The following is a 20,570-nucleotide window of genomic DNA, read 5'->3' on the forward strand; positions in this document are numbered from 1 at the left end:
GATTTAAATAAGAATTCAAAATTATTTTATTTTAATATGACTTTTTTTGTGTGAAATTGTTTTAAATTATGTGTAGACATCAATGTAATGCAACAATAATCTTGTCCATTGGATCAAAACAGGTGACCATAATGATAGTTTAATACAGTAGTGTATATTTTGTTTCAATAATATTAATAATAAAAAATATGATATAATAGGCCGACTTTATATTCGTGCTTGCCATGTATGTAATACAATATTAAAAGCAACACTCATACACATCTTATTCAAACATATAACTTTTAATATTTACAGGCCACATTGTACAACTGACAACCCAACGTCAAAGAGCCATAGCTCTGGATTACAGCGTCAAATAATTCAACAAAAATATTCAACCATATACAATTTTAAACAGTTTAGGGCATTGAAAACGGGTCAAGACACACTATTAACAAAGACACTTAGGCCCTAACTGATTGCAAGACCATAAACGGAAAACACAAGAATGCCAAATAAATACTGTACAAATGATACAAACCCTGCCTGCAGGCCAGCAATGTGACTTTCATCAAGCATATTTAGACATGTTATTGTGTTAAAAATAAAAGTAACAAAAATGCAAACAGTGTAGTGTAACATGGCAATGCAGGACATGGTTAATGCAGTGCAACTTTTTTGAGAACAACAGAAGCACCTGGAAAGCACTGGAAACCCTAACCCCCCAAAAAATGTCTGAGCAACAATGTTTCAACTGCAATACATTGTACACTTTGTCCTATATCCTGGTCAGACAAATAGCACCTTAACAAACTGTTATTATAGAGAAAAACAATGTGCTACATTAGTGGCCTCATAGTTTTATCTTCATTAATGATCAAAACACAATTCTGATATCCAAGTCCACATTATTTCCTCATGAAAACAAGACCAACAATTAAATTTCCAAATGGTTTAGTACATACTCAATACTCCCCTGTATCTAACAATGAATTTCTGATTCATGTGCTAGTTGTAGTCACATTTTTTTGGAGCCCTTTAAAAATGTATACCAAAGCTTTCTGTCAGTAAACAGTCCCGTCGTGAGCCCTGAGCTGCTCTTCCTGTACCAAAACATTTTATTAAGCTTCAAAGTGAATGGAATCTGTTGCAAAAACGTATGGAAGCCTATATGTAATGTGTGGCAATGCCTGAAAGTTTCTGTAAAACAATTTATAAACCTGGAAGACAGAATATTATGTATCATTTTCTTTTTTGAGAATATTTACCAAAGATTGTCCAGACAAATACTGAAATATTACAGGTAGACCAGATTAGATGAAGTAACTATTTTGCTGCTGGGACACCGTAACTAAAAGCAAGACTTGACCAATAAAACATTATTTGGCATTCATCAAAAGGAATCCAAAACCTTGAGCTCAAATTCAACAATTACCTGAGAAATGACTATAAGCAAACCCAGAGAAAACTACCCTTAAAACCACATGCGAATCTCACAAAATGAGGCTGTAGCCATTTTTCAATAATCAATCATACACACTGTTGGTACAATTGCAAAATTCTCTGTCAATGAAGACCTTATAAAAATAAATACTCTTTTAATTCTTTGTAAAAAGACCACTAGCCAAATACATTTGAATGTAAAAAAAGGTAAAAAATTCTCCCACATTTTGTGCCCATCTTAAATTTCTTTCAATACAGCACCAGTTCAAAGAGTGTTTTTAGACATGGATGAGACAGCTATATAGCATTGACACAAATGCTGAAACAAGATTCTTACAATAACAGTAACAATCAGCCCAAAAATAACAGGTGGTGGGTGACATTGTTAGTTTTTAAAAGCAATCGTCACTATTTGTTTTTATGTAAAAAATACCCTAAGGTAATATGAAATTGGTTTTAACATAACACATGGCGAATACTTTGGGCAGGCCTGATTAAATATTTGCATGTTATATTAAAACACATGTATCTACAATGCAACACAGATTTTGAAAAATGTTTGAGCTTGTGCACCAATGACTGGCCCAAATATAAAGACCTCGAGAACAACCAACCAAATATATTTCATCAGTAATAAATACATCATTTAATAACATTATGAAACAATGGGCGGGGAAATCAAGAACCAACATAAAAACTGAAATAAATTAAAGAAACTTTTTTGCCTTGTGATACACGTGTTGGATTGGAAAGTCGCATTCCATCGGAGTCAGTCAGCAGATGTCCACTAGGTGACGATAGAGGACAAAATAACCCCAGAGACGGTCTTTGTCTTTGCACGTAATACAAAATGAAATAATACACGACGAATGAACACACATGCTCACAAAAAACATTTTTGCGATCAAGGTAGTTCAAGCCATCTCGGTTTTCATCTGTGGGGTAAGTATATCGAGCAAACAACGTCCTTTTACACAATATTTCCTTCGCTGGGGTTATTTGCAAGGTGAACGCGATCACCACAAAAAAGTCAAGCCCCTTTATGAAATAATTTCATCGCTCAATTGACGTCTTGCGTTGAATTGAAGTTTCAGAAAACAACTATGTCTTCAGAAAACATGTAGTCTTTCATTTTTTCTTTAAAAATATATGTAGGAATGTTGGTTGGTTCACTTGAGGAACTGGTCTTTTCTGGTTGATTGACAGCCGACGTCATGGTTTTGTCACAGTGTGTAGAAGCATACACACGTTATACCCTGTGACCTATCAAAAACACTCAATGCCAATGTTTTCGTGAATGAACTCCCAGTGGCGCGCAGACATGTCACCTTCAGCATCCCAAATTTTCTCTAGGGGCTGTTTGCCATCATCAGAACTACACAAAGAAGGGTTTGTGTCTGCTGAGTTTGAGAATCTTGCCCAATCGCTGCTTAGCCGTAGCCATTCCTTTCTTGGGACGTTTACCTTAAAGAAAAACTAAAGCGTTAATTTTTTTGTACGTTTTAACATTTTCTTTGTGGATAGTTAAACTATAAATAAACAATTTCCTGGTTGCTCATCCCCAAAAGTGTAAACGTTGTAATGATTTCAAAACAATCTGTTAAAAAAACCCATCCTGACTGGCCTAACAGACCAAAATGTGCTCAACCAATGCCAGAATGCATGAGGTGTGACTATCAGTAGGTCTAAACAATAAAAGGCAAACTAATAAAACCATAATTTTTTACATTCTATGCATTTTAGTTAATGGTAAAGAAATGACACACTTTAAAAAGATCAGCAACACACATTTACAGTATATTCACAATGCAAGAAGAAACCAACATGCTTCACCTTTGGTGGCCTGATTGCTGATTGGTGGGGGATTTGGGGCAGGTCTTTTGGAGGGGTGAAGGGGTGGTGAGAGTGACGTCTCACAGTACTGGTAGCCCATTGTGGGGCTTTCTCCGTGTGCTGGCGAGTGCATGCGGCTACTCCATCCTTCGCTGCTGCTGTTGCTTACACTTCCCTGGCTGTCCATGAAGTTCTTGTGTTCCTGGATCCTACGCTTGAGTTTTGAATGACAATCTGTTTCCGAATGCTCCTCCTGATGGACCGGGAGAACCATGACAGCGATTAAATAAAAGTGACTAAATCTAGTTTGAATCTAGATTAACTAGTGTGCCACCACAACCTAAAGCAAACACTTCATTTTAAGTTGCCTTTAGTGACTACATATAGAGCTAGTTTGGGTATCATCCTAATCGAGTGGTTTACCTTATTACTGACTGAAGAGTTGCTGTCAGAATTCTGGTTCTCCTCTTCCGATACCACCTCCTTTCTACCTGAGATGTGAAAAACAATGAGCTGTAAGTGTAGGACCACGTAAAACATGAATGTTCTCTATAGAACCGATATCCTTTCTTTTATAATCACAAATTTAAGATATCATAAAAATGGAAGCCTAGCATGAACTCTTACTGTAGTCAGGGGAGGGATGGTTGCCTGTAGACCACCAGGACTCCTGTGAGCTATTGGGATATTCTGATTGGTTAGAATACAGAAGCCCGGCCATAGACAGCATCCCCTGGATAGCATCTTCCTCTGTACTCGGTGAGGCAGCAGGTTCACTGCAGATGTGATACAAAAGTACATTATTTCATAACGGCTTTAAAATCTATGCAATACCATACAGTCTCCCAACATTGTAAATATGTTATGCATCTAAAAGGAGTAAATCAGGGAAAGAGAGGACAGTGAAATAGAAAACAACCTCATCCCAGGTGGACAAATTTTAATTGAAAAAATGTTGTAATCACCTTTTAAGACACTTCTGAAAATGGCCAATCCGTTGCCTCGAATGCATGTCTGTTGTGTAGCTGGAGCTACTAATGGATTTATTTTGGTCATCTCTCAGTTCATCTTCCTCTGATGAGCTTTCCGATTCTTCTACAGATCCGTTCTTTTTCTGTATGGATGACATGAGAACATTAAACTCGAAACTAACAAATGTTCTAACCGGGCATGATGCAACAAGCAATTTGTTTTTCTACACTGTCCCATGTGAGACAATCAATTAAAATGTATTTCTTGTTTAATGCATAGCTGTGCAGGTCAGAAATTTGGACCGATGACATTTTATAATTGAAAGATTTTTTATTACTTGTCTCTTATCTGCTTAAGACTCAAAATTGTAACGCACCCTTGTGATGTATTCCTCCTCTGATTCAGAGTTTGATGAGACATCTGAATGAATCAACATTCTGTTCCTGAGATCTGAACTCTCTTTCTTAAGATCTGTGTATAAAAACACAATAGCTCACAATTACTGGCGGGGCAAAAGCTATAAAAATCACTTGTTGTGACAGAAGCTCAAACACGCATTTCCAGACACGAGACCGTATTAAAATGTGAGGGTACCCGTAAAGGAGAGGGGCTTCGTTTCTCTGGCAACATGACTGTGCTTAAGCTCTTCTTTTAACCGAATATCCACTTCCTGCCGCTCCTCTTTTTCCATTTTAATCTTGAGCGAATCCCTCTTTACATCTCTTGATATCTCCTCTTCCTTTATCCTTGGCTTCTTTTCTCGGACATAACGCTTGTCATCTCTGCATGACCAGGAAAAAAGAGGGGCTTATGTTGGTAAGTAAAATAGAAACCATAGTGAAATAAACATTTTGTCATCATTCACATTTATTGGATTGAGGGTAAGTAAAATACACAAGTGTAGTTGAGTTTAATTGTTTCTTCTAACCTCATAATACGGCCGTTGCACAGCACCAGACGCAAGTCATTGCCCAAACTCCGCTCCACCATTGCAGCCGAGGCTGTTGAAACCTTGTTGAACTTGCTGTTGACCTTCATATTAAAGGAGGTGTCCTGAAAAAAATGGTACAACACTGTTATAACACTTTCCTGATCATCAACCAATGAGATTGTAGGTTTGTCTCATTTACCTCCTCATGGGGACCCATCTCCAGTCGCTTTAAGACCTCTTGTGTGTGATGCTCGAAGACATCTAGATAGGAGGGAACTCTGGAGGGATGAGAGTGATGGTGGGGGTTTTGGTGTTGGTCGCGAAGACGCCTCGCATTCCTGCGCGCATGGGACCCTCTCTCATGCGATGACCTCGTGGACGGACACAGTGAGCTTTCCTGAGATTTCATTGGCTTGTTTCCGCAATTCCCGCTTTGATATTCCTTGTTTTCGAAAACAGCATTGTAATGCAAATGTATCAGTATTTCTTTTTTGATAAAGAGTTAGATAAGAATTTTGACTAACCACCTAATTTATGTATGGTATAGATATAGTATGTGTTAAGCATCCTGGCTCACCTCAAGGTAGTGAATTTCCTTGGTGAGCATTTTAATGAGATGGTTGGGCCTGATATGGTCAGGGACCTCACTGGCTGGTTCTGTGACCTGGGGGAAGATGAGCACACATACACATATCACCCACCCTCAGATGCTCCCCCGCCCTCATTATTCCTTATTCGCAGGTGGTATAAGATGGAGTTTTATCTCTTAAGTTTATCTGGAGATTTAGTAGGTTTAGGGGTTTGTTCAAATCACTAACAGTAATATGTATTTAGCATTAAAAACCGGTCTGGTTTGATAAGACAGTGCATCCCTCACCTCTCTCTTTAGCCAGTTCCTTAGTGCAGTAATCAAAGCTTTCACTCCCTTGATCAGATAGTCTGGAGGCAGGCAGTTTTCTTCTCGAGATTCTGATTAAAGACCATAAACAGTAGATTAGAAGTACATAAAAGAACAAAGTGTGTGGATCTCAGTTATCTAGGCGTCCTTGTATGATATGCTGACTGGTTTATATGACGTACCTTTCAGGGTCTCCAGCAGATTCTTTGCTACATACCAGCAGATAGCCTCAAAGTAAGGAAACTTAAAGAGGTCTGGAGTCTTTAGCCGTCGCTCCATCTCATAACACCTAACATGAGGTCAGAATTAGCATGGCTGGTTTCAAAATACAGTTCCTACACTTGTGGATGTTCTGTCATGGTTCCAGTTAGAACCAAAATATATTGATGCCATTGAGAACCTTTTTTAAATTCCTCAAAGAACCTTTTATTTTCTAGTTTTTCGATGTTCTGTAACTTTAAAGATGCATATACACTGTTCTGAAGAACCAACTACATAAACTTAACATCAAGAACTTCCACACCATCTTGCTGGCTAGAGTTCTTGGCCTATAAAAAGAGTCTGTAACCAACCAAATGAACATGGTTACCTGAGCTGCATGCCTATGTTGAGGTTGTGAAGGAAGTTCCCTCCAAAGGCCATACAGTCCTGAGAGGTGAGAACCGCATGGATCCATCCTGCAAGAGGGGCGAACATGTCAGCAGCTGACCACCACATGAGCAAATAAACATCTGGTCTACACTGACAGAGAGTCATTCATATTCTGATTTATAGCAAAGGTCAACCAATTGAAATTTTAGTCCATCACAAAATCTGTTTTCGTTGCATTACAGTATTAGACTTTTTAAACTTTGCTAATTCTTTTTAAATTTATTATTTGGTGGACACTTTTTCCTTCAAAGCAACGTTGACATTACATAAGTCCTTGGGAATCAAACCCATGACTCTTAAAACACTCATTGAATGTGCCAGAAGTTCACATTCATGTGTATGCTGGGTGGGCGGTCCACCTCAGCGATTACATGCCTGATATTGCAGAGCTGCATCGGACCCCTAAACCCCCAGAGCGTGCTCCAAATCTTTCGGGGACCACCAAACAACCACATCCATAACTTTCTGCCTATGCTTGAACATATACACCATATGCCTAAGAAGTGTGGAAAAGCATAAATATACATCAGACCGCGAAGCAGAGAACTGGCACCGCGGAACTTTCACAGCAACGGTTTTGAAGTCTCTCACAGCAGGGGAACGTGTTGAATCCCACGGTCTCAAACTGGTCTGCTAGTGCGATCAACAGACCACCCCACCACACTCTTTTCAGCTATGAACCAGATCCATTCTGGACCACGTGTTCTTCTCATTCTGAAGTAAAGACACGTCAGATATGAGTCGTAAAATGTTTAATATCCAGATTCATTAAAGTAATGATCATTAAGCCTGTTTGGCCTAATCTGATTAAAATTATAATAACTGATCACGGTAAAACACTGAAGGCTTACAAGAAAATTGTTAGGAGAGCTTCACTAATGGACCATTGACCACTAAGATTGATGTGGCTTTCTGGGTGGCAGCGACTGCTCGTTTCTGCTGCGTCTGAACGCAGAACCCAAATCAGCTCGGGCCTTCATACGGAATCACCATTAAGAGCAGCTGCACACCAGTAAGCAAAAAACAGTTTCATAATTTCTCAAGGGTCCTTCTGATTCCAATGGCTGTATGTTGGAGTTGGCAGCATACTTTTATCACATTTTCTGCTAAAAATTTCCAAGGAAAGTCTGCGAAGTTGTTCAGAATGGATTCAAAGGGATACTCCACCCAAAAATTAAACGCATGTCCTGAATTACCCCCCCAGTTGTTCAAAACAGTAAGGGAAATAATTCATGACCTTTTTGTTTTATTTAGTATCCCTTGAAATGTGAAAATGTCTTTGAACTACATACATTTGAAGTACTACAGTCTTATTGGTTGTTAAAAGCATAATTGAATATCTATTGTGTCATAAACAAACACAAAATGGTTTATGACTGCAATTCTGCAGAATAAGTCAAATTAAAACTTAAAGCATTTGCATTAACTGAAATCTAATACACTTTATGTAATACAGATATTTAAAAAAAATGAAAATAAAATATGTTGCCTTGTCAGTAAACTAAAATAAGTTTACGTTAAGAAAGAAATTAACCTATACATCACTAAAATAAATAAATAATACAATGACTAAATCACATAAGAAAATGGCTTGAAATAAAATAAAAAAACACAAAAACAGAAAATTATGAATAAAACTATAAACAAAGCTATATCATCTTCACACACCGATTCTGCATGGCCATGCTCATTATATTATATAAGAATTGTTTAGTAATAACAGATCTTTAATGGTATTAACCTGTCGGGATGAAGAGTGTTGTTCCCTGTTGCACAACACACTTGTAGCATTTGTCCACTTTGTCCCCAAAGAACACTTCACTCTGGTTAGGGGAAGAGCTCCACTCTTCATATAGTGCAAGGTTGACGGGGGTCGGCTTTATCAAGTAAAAAATCTTTTCTCCCTGTGATTTAAAAACAAACAACAGTTAATATAATATAAAAGCTTATATATTTCATTTTAGTTTTCTATCTTTTTAATTATGAAAAAAACATACTTGAGGAGATAAATCGCATCATACAATTGATACTATCTTACCCAAAGGACGTGGTACCACACAGACGTGCCCCCAAAATCAATATGGAAGTCAGTATAGCTGTCCTTGACACCCATCAAGCAATACTTCTGCACAAAGGGCTTGGGAAAGTAAGAGTCATCAGGCCAGTAGTTCTCCACCCAAGACATTTTCTGGGCGATATCGGGCACCACCACGAGTTCTGACATCCTGAGCGCAAAAATAAATATGTGCTTCATGCATGTGCTACGTTTTCTCTCACAAAGGACACCTTTGTGTTCACTCATTTAACAAACTACTTGAACGCTTTCAAACAATACTCACTTGGTGTCTGAAAATTCCAGGCTGATGACGTTTAGCACTTTGGGCCGCTGGGAGCTGTAGTAATACTTCACGAACGTGCTCAGTTTTATCTTGCTATCCGCTTGCCGGGCCACATCGATGACGTCAATCACTTTGTCGCCTCCTATAAGCAAAGGGAGCATTTTGAGTGATGTGCACGTCAAAGGGACACATCAGTTATTAGAAAACAGGGATAAACTGCAAGTGTCAACATCATTAAGCAGCCATAAAACATTCTGACATCTTTATTGCAGTAAACCAGCTTCATGAACATTGAATAGAACCCGAGCTGGTGCTATGGCTAAATGTGGGGTGCTGGATGCCAACATGGGCCTTGAAATCACTCTGGTCTAAAATCTTGTGAGCTGCCTACCTAGACAGAATCAAGGCATCATAGAATAAAAACAATCCTAGTGAAACAATCTTTGTCATCTCTCTATTGGTGCCACAATAAAAGATCTCCTTCATTTGATCTTTCCTAACAATAATTTGGCACATGTTCACAATAAAACTGTGAATTCCCCGGCAGTAAAAAGACAACTGGCAGGCGGCAAATGAAATTGCACAAAGCTGCTGGGAAAAAGCTCAAACACAGAAAAGGACAGCTGGTTCTTGTGTACACAAACAGCACCCTGGAGTACCGAGCCAGAGAGAAGCTCATCCCACAAAAAAAGACCATAAAGAGGTCTTTTATTGCTATTATGGGATCAGGTACATCATCATGACTCACGGCAGTGCCAATAAAAAATCCACAGCCTTTACGGATCCAAATCCACACTTTGCGGACCTGGCAAAACATGGGTTTTATTTCAAGTTATATTTTTCCACTCACGACCATAACACTTGATTATATATGCATAAACCATATGATGCCACTAACCAATTCTTTCATCCAGTAACAACAAACATTTTAATATCCTGTCCTGGAGACATAAAAATGTCTCGGTCTGAACAGAGGAGGCTTCCATTTCAACAGCATGTTCCCGAAGCAGAGTCGGACAAAAGCAGCTTTCACAAAGCAGGTGGAGACTGAGGTTCTTTATTGTAAGCAAATGGCAATGTGGAAAAACCGCTGTGTTCGATTTTGCTGGCTGGAAGGCCCCTGGTGAACAGTGCAGGCGAGTTGCCCATTGAAGTAAGTGAATTAGCTGGGCAGCTCGCCTGCGGTTAGCAGTCAGAAATGCATTAAGAACGTAAAGATGCTTTTAATGAAACCCACAGACGTAACGTCACTATCGTTAAGTTTGCCATTTATTGAGCAATTCGACAAATGTACATCAGTTACAGAAATTTCAAAAGCATTCCAGTGATCCACGAACTATCGACCGTGCAAAGTAGACCACTTCCAAAGTAAAATGCATCTAGCTGTTTGCATGTTAAATTGTCTGACTAGCATCGCCTGCTAGTTAAAAGGAATAGTTCACCCCTCAAAACAATTGTTGTCATCTTTTATACACATAAACGTGATTCAAAACCTGTATATGAACAGAAAATAAGATATTCCATACAATGGAAGTCAATGGGGTCGAGTGTTGTTTGGTTACCAACGTTCTTAAAAATATCTTCATTTGTGTTCTGCAGAAGAAAGAAAGTTATCCAGGTTTGGAACGACAACTTACATTTTTGGGTGAACTACACCTTTAAAATGTAAGTACATTGCGCACAGTTAGTAACCTAAAAGAAGCAACCACACAGTCGGCAGGTGTGGCAGGGCTAAATCTTTTGTCACCTCCCAGAAAGTGCAATACAATCACACCTCTATTCCCGGTGGGCCACAGGATGACTCCCCCTGAACCCACACGGAGCAGCTGATTGTTGTGTGCATTGTGACTTTATACTTGCATATGCGAGAGGAGGTAGGCTGTAACCTAAACTTTAGGAGATGAGCGTGTAAGATAACGGGCGTGTAACGGGACACTATAAGGGCCAGACTTTCAATGAGATGAGTTGTGCTGGTGTAAAGCACACCACGTTTATCTGCACTCTTATTTCATTACAGGTTGATTAAGGTTTGCTAAAAGGTTAGACCCATTGAACCCCGTGGAGACACCTTAGATTAACATCTGATCTTCGTTGTGGCTACACTGTAATTCAAAACCATTACATGAAGATGCCTCTTAATGGAATTAATATTTAAACTCGCACAAGTGTGGCTTCTCATGGTTATATAAGTGGAATATAGTGCAATATATCCTCCCGTCCCTGTCGCTTAATCTTTCCTTACCAACATGGCGCTCCACATCCTTGATGGAGAAATCTGGTGGAGGTAACCAGAGCCCGAGCCCTTCCATTCTGGCCACAGCGATGGGATACCGAAAGCCGTGCCTCTCCAGATACCGCTGGGTAACCTGACTGCCCTGCATGTGCTCAAAGATCTCATCCCCACTGGAGGTAACAAACAAGACACAAAATCAGTGTGACATGCATTAAAGGTGTAATCTACAAACCATGATTTAATGTAAGTGGTTTGAATATAAGCTGTGCCAACAGTGACGTTGGGCAGCGCTAGGTAGCAAAAAGCTTTATCACATACCTGGGAAAGGTCCTGGCCTGTAGCTCCTGTACAAACACCGATGTGCCGGCTTGCACTGGCTTACTGCCGTTGTTTGGCTCCGTGTAATCATGTCTGTGCCAGTTGTTTCGCTTCTTCACTGTAAAGTTAGGCGGAGAGAATTTAATACGTCTGTCCCCAGAACAATAGCGCAGTCATTACCAGACCACTACAACACTACAGCCAGCGACTCAGATACTGAATGTTACTTAATTTGGGCAATTGACCGTAGCAGTTTGGCTGACCAGATACTCTTAGAATCCACTTGAAGCATTCATTTAGTTCTTGTCTCCATCTGATAATTACATGCTTTATAAGCAGGATAACAAAAATCCCCACTAGGAGGTGGAAAACCAGAGGAGCTGAAATGAATTGATTTTACATTTATGCACATGGTGAATGCTAGATGCTTTTATTCAACATACAGATTGGGGCTACTGTATAATTTAGCATTTTTCAATGCATGTTTTAGGAATGAAGTCATGACAGTTGACCTGCTGCAATATCATAAAAGATATATACGTACTCAGGGAGGGTCCATGAAGGACGTCACAGTTGGGACAGTGGTAAACATCAATGTCCACTGCATAGTGCTCTTCTACCTCAACACAGCTGCAAGAAAACAAAAGGAAAAATCATAAATATGTTTAATCTGATTATTGTTCATTGTTTGAAGGATACATTGATTTAGTTAGCATGACATCTAATACAGGGGATAAGTGCATTAAATCTCACAATATCCAAGTAGCATTTATTTTGAAGACGTTTTAAGCAAAACGTTAAATAAGTTAGATTTAAAAGGTATTATGGACTACACTTACTCTAATAAGACAACCTAGAGAAAACCAACACCAGACATCCACTAAAAATAACTCTGGAAATAGTTGGGTAAAAATGAAGCCTGGCATCATTTGCAGAATCCACTTGGGAGTTTGTAACATTTGTCACAACAATACTTGTAATTACAATACACACTGAAACTCAGACGTACTTTTGGCTTCATGATATTTTATTAGAATTGAATATGTTCACTCATTTATAAAAAAAAAATGACACAATCTGAACAATACAAAAACAGACTAGCTTTTATCATACTTGCACAAGGGGCTTATTGAAACAAAATCTCCACAACCTCTTAGATCTAAAATGTTCTGTTGCATTGCCAACATGTGCCACGTGAGTCTTATCGCTCGTGATCCCATTGCTCCACTAAATCATTTTCCCATTTCAAGCCATACACTCTAATTACCTTAGATGGCATGTTGTTGCACAGGAAGTCATGTAACGAATGAGCTTCCAAAGATTTATTAGTCAGTCGGCAAATGAGCCCTTACAAACGTCCTAGCTTTATGCTGCATTTTTACAAAAAAAGCTTCTCCAAATGTTACATTATGTTGAGTGAGATGTTACAACAACCTGGCAAGCCAAAAATCAACAATACAATTTCATGAACAATATATGGTACGACATGGAACAACGTTAGGTTAAACACGAATAGCATCTAAACACACACAACTTCTGATCCTGAAGCGATTCAAAAGATTTAACAGATTTACCTCCAGTGACTGAAGAGTAACTCCAGACTGGGTCATCTATGGTCGATTAGGTTTAACCCCAGACAGGCCTGGCTAACCAAGAGCTCCAGATGTGAGGTTATATTTGGTTGGGCTCGAGGGTAAAAGACAGGAGGTGTAGGGGGGAGGAGAGTGTGTTTGTTTTGGAATAGACTGTGGGAAACACACTAGGGTTTGAGTGGCAATTGTGGTCTCCACATCAAAGGTTTATATTAGCTTTCCCACTGGGTAAAGAAGGCTTTAGCCTGTAAGTGGTATGAATGGTATGCATGGTGCATAAACAATCTTTGTTCTTTATTACAAATACAATTACCTAGAAAAGTTCACTTTGGAAAAAACGTAAAAAGGCTACAATTTGTTTTACTATGAGAGGAACCATTTTTGGTATCGTGACAATGCTAAAAGTTTCTTCATTGTTTGCAATGATTTACATAGGAAATGTTTAATCTCACTTTTATCTGGTGGAAAACAACACGTCAACATCTCCAGGGAGCCAGAACAAACTGATCTAGCTACCACTCTGAAGACAAGCTATGAACTTTCCCTCTTGATTCTGATGAGACAACTAAATAAAACATCCAGTAAGTGAGTCACGGACATCATTATATCACACCGCCCGAGCTCTTGACCTACTGTGGGATGACACAGTGAGAACAACTGCTGCGTCACTAAAAACAGATCTGACTCGGGAGATCCTAAGCGACGACAACACATGCCAGGACATTTATCGCCTGCCAGGCTAGATGGCTAGTAAGAAAAAAGACTCTGAATCTGAGTTCTGGCCAAGAGAGGGACTGCTGGCGCAACAAAAAGATTTCAGCAAATAAAGAGAATGATGCAATAGGCAAAAAAATGTGGAGGCTTAATGTTGGCTTGATCGTGAATGTTGAAGGGATTTTTCAATCATTTATTCACCCTTGCGTTATTCCAAACAGGACTTTCTTTCTTCTGCAGAACAGAAAATACGATATTTTGAAAAATGTTGGTAACCAAACAACATTGGTCCCCATTAACTTCCATTATATGGACACAAAACCACTGTGTGGGTGTATCTTCTTTTGTGTTCGACAGAAGAAGAAATCATGCAGATTTTGATAGACTTAGTGAATAAATAATGACCTTAAACCGACTTTTATTAGACATGTCAAAAACAAACACACAAACAATAAATCAACGGTGCACGCTACAAAAGTCTTTGTCTCCATTGTGCTCATTTCCCTGCCAACACAGATGAGCAAGCCAGCAGCCTGTCACAAAATAATTTTCAACACAACCCCATGAGATTTTCTTCAATCTCGCATGGGTGGTTCAGCGTGAAATATGCATTAAAATATCAGAGGCGCACAGGTTGTTTTGTTTCGGTATTATAATATACGTGTGACTTAAAATCTTACCAAGCTATTGCATGCAGTCATTGCCAAGGCTTACGTGGTTGCACTGGTATTGCATGATGTTTCGTGATGGGGGGCTCACACTCATAGGACTGGAATGTCATTACACGTCTAAATCTTCCTCTCGTGCGCTGTCAGTCTTTAGCAGAATGTGTTGAAAATAAGGCATATATGCACTCTTCCCTGCTTCTTCATCTGCTGACATCCACCAAACAGTCGACACTTCGGATGTACTATGTCCAGAAATTGCTAGTGTTTCTATCAACAGTCAAAAAACTCAGTATGGAATCTGTTGACCAAATTGTTATTGGCTTAGAAATAACAACAGACAAACAAGGCTCTGGGGTGCATTCCACTAATGTCATAAATCTGTTGATGTCTGGCAGGAACAGCCTTTAAGCCCTAAAAATATGTTAGGATTTGGCCTCAAAAGACAAAAACACTGAACACACTGAACCAGTTTCTGTAATACAGAGGCGGGGCATTAAAGCACCAGACCATCTTCCGTTGTTGCACAGATAAATGCTTTTCCTTGCAGCTTCCTTTTGACCTGGCATTTAGCTTCAATGGAGATAGTCATTAGTCAGTGGTAAGGTCGGTTTGATGCCGAGATGGAACAAGTCTAGACAAACAACCGGAGGATGTGGCGATTTCTCACAATTGCATTTCTGATGGTTCCCCTGATAATGGTGAGGACTAGCTAGTCTGGTTAAGTGTAGGTTGTTGAGGTGTTTGAGCCCCTACAAGCATTTAGCAGCAAAACTTTGGAAGATTCTAAAAGGTCGCTTTGAAGGAGCCACGCATAACCCAAACAGAACCAATGAGATCTCCTGAAGACCTAACCAATCGCTCACCTAGACTGAAAGCACACAAAAAGGTGTCTCCATGGTGATGGCAAGTTCACAGGCAGAATTCACAGAATGCAATCTCATTATGTTTTCAGAATCACACTTTCTAGCATGATATGTGCCTGCCATGAGGTCTCCTTGCTGACCAAACTGTATGCATTAAAAAAACTAAACATGTTTGATACCCAAATATTAGTGATGGAATTTCTGGTTGCAGTTTACTTAATGATGGAAAAATGTAATACTAATGTCATGCAGCAAATTGTATTTTAAAGTTAACACTACATAATTATTTAAAGGAGCAATGTGGAGACTTAAGCGCCATCTACCCAGTATGGTTGCAAATTGCAAACAATGGATTACTCCACTCCTTCCTTTCGAAGCACTAAGGTGGCTCTCACAGACCAAAGATGTGTTCACGTTTTCGCTTCTTTGGCGAAGGAGATATCGTATTTACAAAACACGCTCTTTAGAGACGTTTGCCGTTAAGGGCTACTGTAGAAACAACATGGCGTATTTCAAATAACTCATTCCAAGCAAATAAAAACATAAATCCTCAACATGTAAGGTCTTTATACACGTTTGAAGACATAGTTATGTATATAATATTGCATTTCTGTCAATGAAAAACAGTAGAAGTATGCAGTATGCAAAGATAAACAGTTTAAAACAGGAGTATGGAACATAACTTATTCTTCTTTAAATGGCATCCAGGTGAAATTTTCACAATTGAAACAACGAATGGCTTACAAACATATCAAGTTCCCATGCTAAACCTGCTGAAAGCTTGAATTATATTTTTATAGTTCTATAACCTCAAATCTGTATAAACAATTCAATTTTTTTAATTGTTTTACAAGGTCTCTAATCATAAAGTGGAAGTGTAGTGTTCATATTGCCTCACTCAAGCAAGTGGAATTTGAGATAAAACACCAGAGACCCTGACAATGACCTGAATCTGTCGATCACAAGCTTACTGTCAACACTTTTTATCCAGCGTGACCTACAACACTCTAAACGGATAGACAATACCTCTGAAAACCAAGGTTTAGTGCCTTGCTGAAGGCCATCAATCTATTAGCCTATAGAAAGACAGAGTGACCGTGCAAGACTGTAGGGCACACCCTTTGTGTTAGTAGAGGAGATCCTTAAACATCAGGCTTCGCTGGAAAATTGAAGCCACTGTGAACAGTGTGCGTTTTGATGTGTGGCTGCACTCATTTGCTCAAATAAATCTGGCTGAAGGAAGTCTGGGGGAAACCATGTCCAAAATAAGCTCAGCTGACAGACAGAAGCCGCAGGAAACATAACCTAAAACAAAAGTAAAGAATGATAAACTAAAGCCCCTCCACCACCCTGCCAGCTTATGCGTCTTTGTAAAGAGCCAACCGCTTTTCTGAAACACAGCTAGTCGAAGCCCTGACAGTAATGACAACAGGAAGCACCGTTCAGTGAAGGAAACAAGACATTGCTTCTTGGAACCCACAACTCGGCCAAGACCATCACCCTAACTAAAGCGGGGGACTTCCTCTCGACGCCCCCGAGCTGCAAACTCTCACCTTTGTTTGAAGAAGCAAAGTATGTAAACTGCATTTAAAACACGATTTAACCACTGCGCATTGAGCATTTGCAACTGTGATGTCAACATTTAGCAGCAAGTAAAATGTAGCTTGAGCTTCAGGGCTACTTTCCCACGCCTCTAACCACTTGGTCTTTTCAATGCTTTAAACATTGTAACTGTATTATAAGATCAGACAAATGTGATGGATGACCAGTGAGATTATCCGGTATATTCATAAAGTGTAAAATGGCCATGAAATCAATAGGTTGCCAACATAAGGCTGTTAATCATAGCTCTTCCGTGAGACGCTCTGACACGCTTCTCCAACAAAATAGAACTAAAGACCATACAAAACCTTTATTATGGAAAGATAGGCTTACTCGAGTATAGTATTGAGATTAGATTTAAACTTTCAACTTCTTGTAAATCGATCCATTTATATGAACTGATGGAAAGATGGAAGCTCCTCTGCAAAGAAATGCATTGGAATCACTGGCTGTCAAGTTGGGATTTGAACCCTTGCATGCTAAACAAAAACTGTACTACTACACTGTCCGGTCTCAGAAGTACAAAAGTCACCCAGGGTACAAAATGAGCCAGGACTGCCACTGGTGCCACACAAAAAAGAAACATTGGTGGCTTTATTTGATCCTAATAGATATTCTAGTGAAGTAGCATTGAATCACACTAGAGTTCATACAGATGCCTTGGTGACCGTGGTATCTCATCATCATTAAGAATTGCTAATGTTCTAAACTAGAGGAAGCTTTTTTAACCAGACCAATCCCTCTAAAAACCTGGACTGAGAGACAGAACCCATCTATCTCTCCTCTGTGTTTTCAACCTCTGAAGGACAGTGATAAATGGGGCTTTGAACTTGCCTCTGGCCAGCGATGCCTCCATCAATCTTCCTACAAAAAAACCCACACCCACGCACGTGCATCAAGCATGCAAATGCACACACTATTCAAGAGACAGAAGAACGCAACATGAATCACAGATTACATACCTGATTTAGAGGGATTTGTTTACGGGTACAACAAATTATGAAACTCTGGTAAAACTGTCCGAATGCATGCAGGTAAAGCAAGCATGGGTAGTTTTGCAAGGTTAAAACTGTGTGAAACGAAACTAGGCCTCTTTTCACTATCACACATGAATATCATGGGTTACCTAATCCTCTGAGCCATTCAGTGGCTCCTGCCTCCCAAACCAGGCCGTGCACTGAGCCAGATAACAGCCCAGCGCCGGCAGCCGGATAGATAGCTAATCCCATTGGTGGCAGTCTGCAGAGCTGCATTAAACGTCTATGATTTGAGTAACACAAAACACATCAACCACGAATCCCACCAAAATGATTAGCCCACGTTATCTACATTGCCAGTGGGCACCAGTATGTTGTAAAGCAGTGATACAGAACCCCTTTGGCAAAATTCAACACTGTGCAATTCGAACACGCAATGCAAAAAAATGTTCATCCACTATTCATCCCATAAATTATAAAGAACTTTAAACATGCGCACTTGCAATGTTGCACGTTTGTTACATACATTAGGTTTAAAAAACATGTTAACCAGGCATTGAAATGATAAAGTCTAACTGTACTATACATGTAAACAAGAGACACAAAGGGACGCATAATCTCATATTTTATTCATGCCCTCCAGTTACATTTTACATTTCAAGATGAATTACTCACTTTACGTATTTCACGCATCGGGACACAACTCGCACACGTCAAAGACGTGTCTGTCTCTTTAAGAGGCGGAAACACATGCCCATATTTGGTCAACTGGGGGATTTAAATGCCCGACCCCTGCTGTCAATCAAAAAAGACCAAACAATCACAGAACTGCGCTCACTTAAAATATATCTTTCTATATTGTTAAACTCGCCATAAACATAACAAACACCGAAGGTTAAAGATATCCCCAGAGCAATCTGCAGCGCACATGTTTATTAGAGAGTTTAACGGGAGAAGTAGGCAAGGGTCGGATCTCGTAAACTCAGCCACACGTCTTTGTTTAGTTACCCCCCTCCCCGTGTAACTTTTGAACGAAACCCCCCACGTTTCCTCACGCTTCACAGACTGTGGCTGTGGATAATCCAACAAAGAAATAACCGTGATGTTATATATGTTTTATTTACGAGCGAAGAGCAATAAAAGTCAAAACTCCCGGTAATACCAGACCCACCAATATGGACCGAATTAGAATAAAGGAAACTCGAGTCACGAAAATATCCATCCAGATGTTGTACACACTACGGAATTCAACTGTTCGATGTTCATCCCGAAGTCTAAATCAATTAAATCGGACATACGTATTGAATTATTCACATTAAAGCACAGTTTACAGCGTTTAAAATAAACAGCATAGCCTACAACAAGAGTTGTCCATAAAGAAGACAACATCACCATGATACACGAAGCTGCAGTCCACGTTTCAACTCTAAATGGGTCTTTTTTGTATCATTTCTTTAGACGTTCGCTACAACAACCTCGCCAATACAAATAGTTTAACTTATACGCCCGTGACTACATAACGGGTTAACGTCAGCTGATGCTGAGCGACTCCTAGCCACAAAGCTGCAGAGAAGACCCTACGTGAACCCATCTTCGGGGTTTTCGTGGAGCTGCGGACTAACTGTCAGTTCTTATGACAAATCCGTCACGGTGACAGAAAGGAAAGAGTCAACATGCGGGGAACGCGGCTGTTTAAAATACGACAATACCGACGCTGGCTAATAACCCTTGCAAATGTTGACAAAGCGGCGCGTGAAATCGTCTCACGACGAGCGAGCTTCGCTCACCACAGCTTTTACGGTACTGACAAAGTGCCATAGGTTTGCATACGCTCGCGTGTGCGTTAGATCGGGGGTTCGATCATCTTCACGAAGCATCGTATCACAAGAAATGTATTTCGTGTCTTACCTGCCATGAAACCAGTCCTTACATATGTCGCATTCTATCATAAACCGGCTCACATCGTACGGCTGCCGGCAGACGCAATACAGCTGGGCCGACGCCATCTTCGGACTGTCCCCAAACAACGCAGCCAAGCTGGGATCGGGCTGGGCGGGGATTCCTTGTAATTATGCGGAAACAACACAGATAGGAACGCAGCTGACGAAGAAGGAGAGAACGCGCTCGCTGTGAGCGTGCTCTTGCGTCATGCGTCATGCGTCAACAAGAACGCGAGACGCTCCACTGCGCTTCATCGTTACGTAGGCCTGAACGATAACGCGTGAACAAAAAAGCACTGGAATTATGCGTCCACGTTTCTTTTAAATGAACTTAAGCACATCGCCAAGATCAAAATATTTGTATTGATATGTTGAAAATTTATTTTTTTCTCATGTTTACTCATATATCTCCCATTTTAATCGCCTCATCCAGTAGACATTAGATTAGATTAGATTAGATTAGATTAGATTAGATTAGATTAGATTAGATTAGATTAGATTAGATTAGATTAGATTAGATTAGATTAGATTCAACTTTATTGTCATTACACATATACAAGTACAGTGTAACGAAATGTAGTTTAGGTCTAACCAGAAGTGCAATAAGCAAGTGC

General features: G+C 39.7%; 1 protein-coding gene across 1 annotated transcript; it reads right to left on the reverse strand.

Moving 5' to 3' along the window:
* Positions 1-270: 270 nt before the first annotated feature.
* kdm7ab (lysine (K)-specific demethylase 7Ab) lies at positions 271-20,219 on the reverse strand. The gene is made up of 20 exons (XM_079450595.1): positions 19,925-20,219; positions 12,145-12,230; positions 11,601-11,718; positions 11,292-11,452; positions 9,050-9,191; positions 8,749-8,935; positions 8,452-8,614; positions 6,649-6,736; positions 6,242-6,348; positions 6,039-6,130; positions 5,739-5,825; positions 5,361-5,603; positions 5,159-5,283; positions 4,825-5,012; positions 4,607-4,701; positions 4,224-4,372; positions 3,886-4,034; positions 3,682-3,749; positions 3,259-3,511; positions 271-2,889 (listed from the first exon to the last, which is right to left on the reverse strand). The coding sequence occupies exons 1-20, from the start codon at positions 20,020-20,022 to the stop codon at positions 2,801-2,803; spliced, it is 2,688 nt and encodes an 895-aa protein (XP_079306721.1). The 5' UTR covers positions 20,023-20,219; the 3' UTR covers positions 271-2,800.
* Between the last annotated feature and the right edge of the window lie 351 nt (positions 20,220-20,570).

The sequence above is a fragment of the Barbatula barbatula genome, assembly GCF_947034865.1.
Source record: "Barbatula barbatula genome assembly, chromosome: 25".
Taxonomy (NCBI): domain Eukaryota; kingdom Metazoa; phylum Chordata; class Actinopteri; order Cypriniformes; family Nemacheilidae; genus Barbatula; species Barbatula barbatula.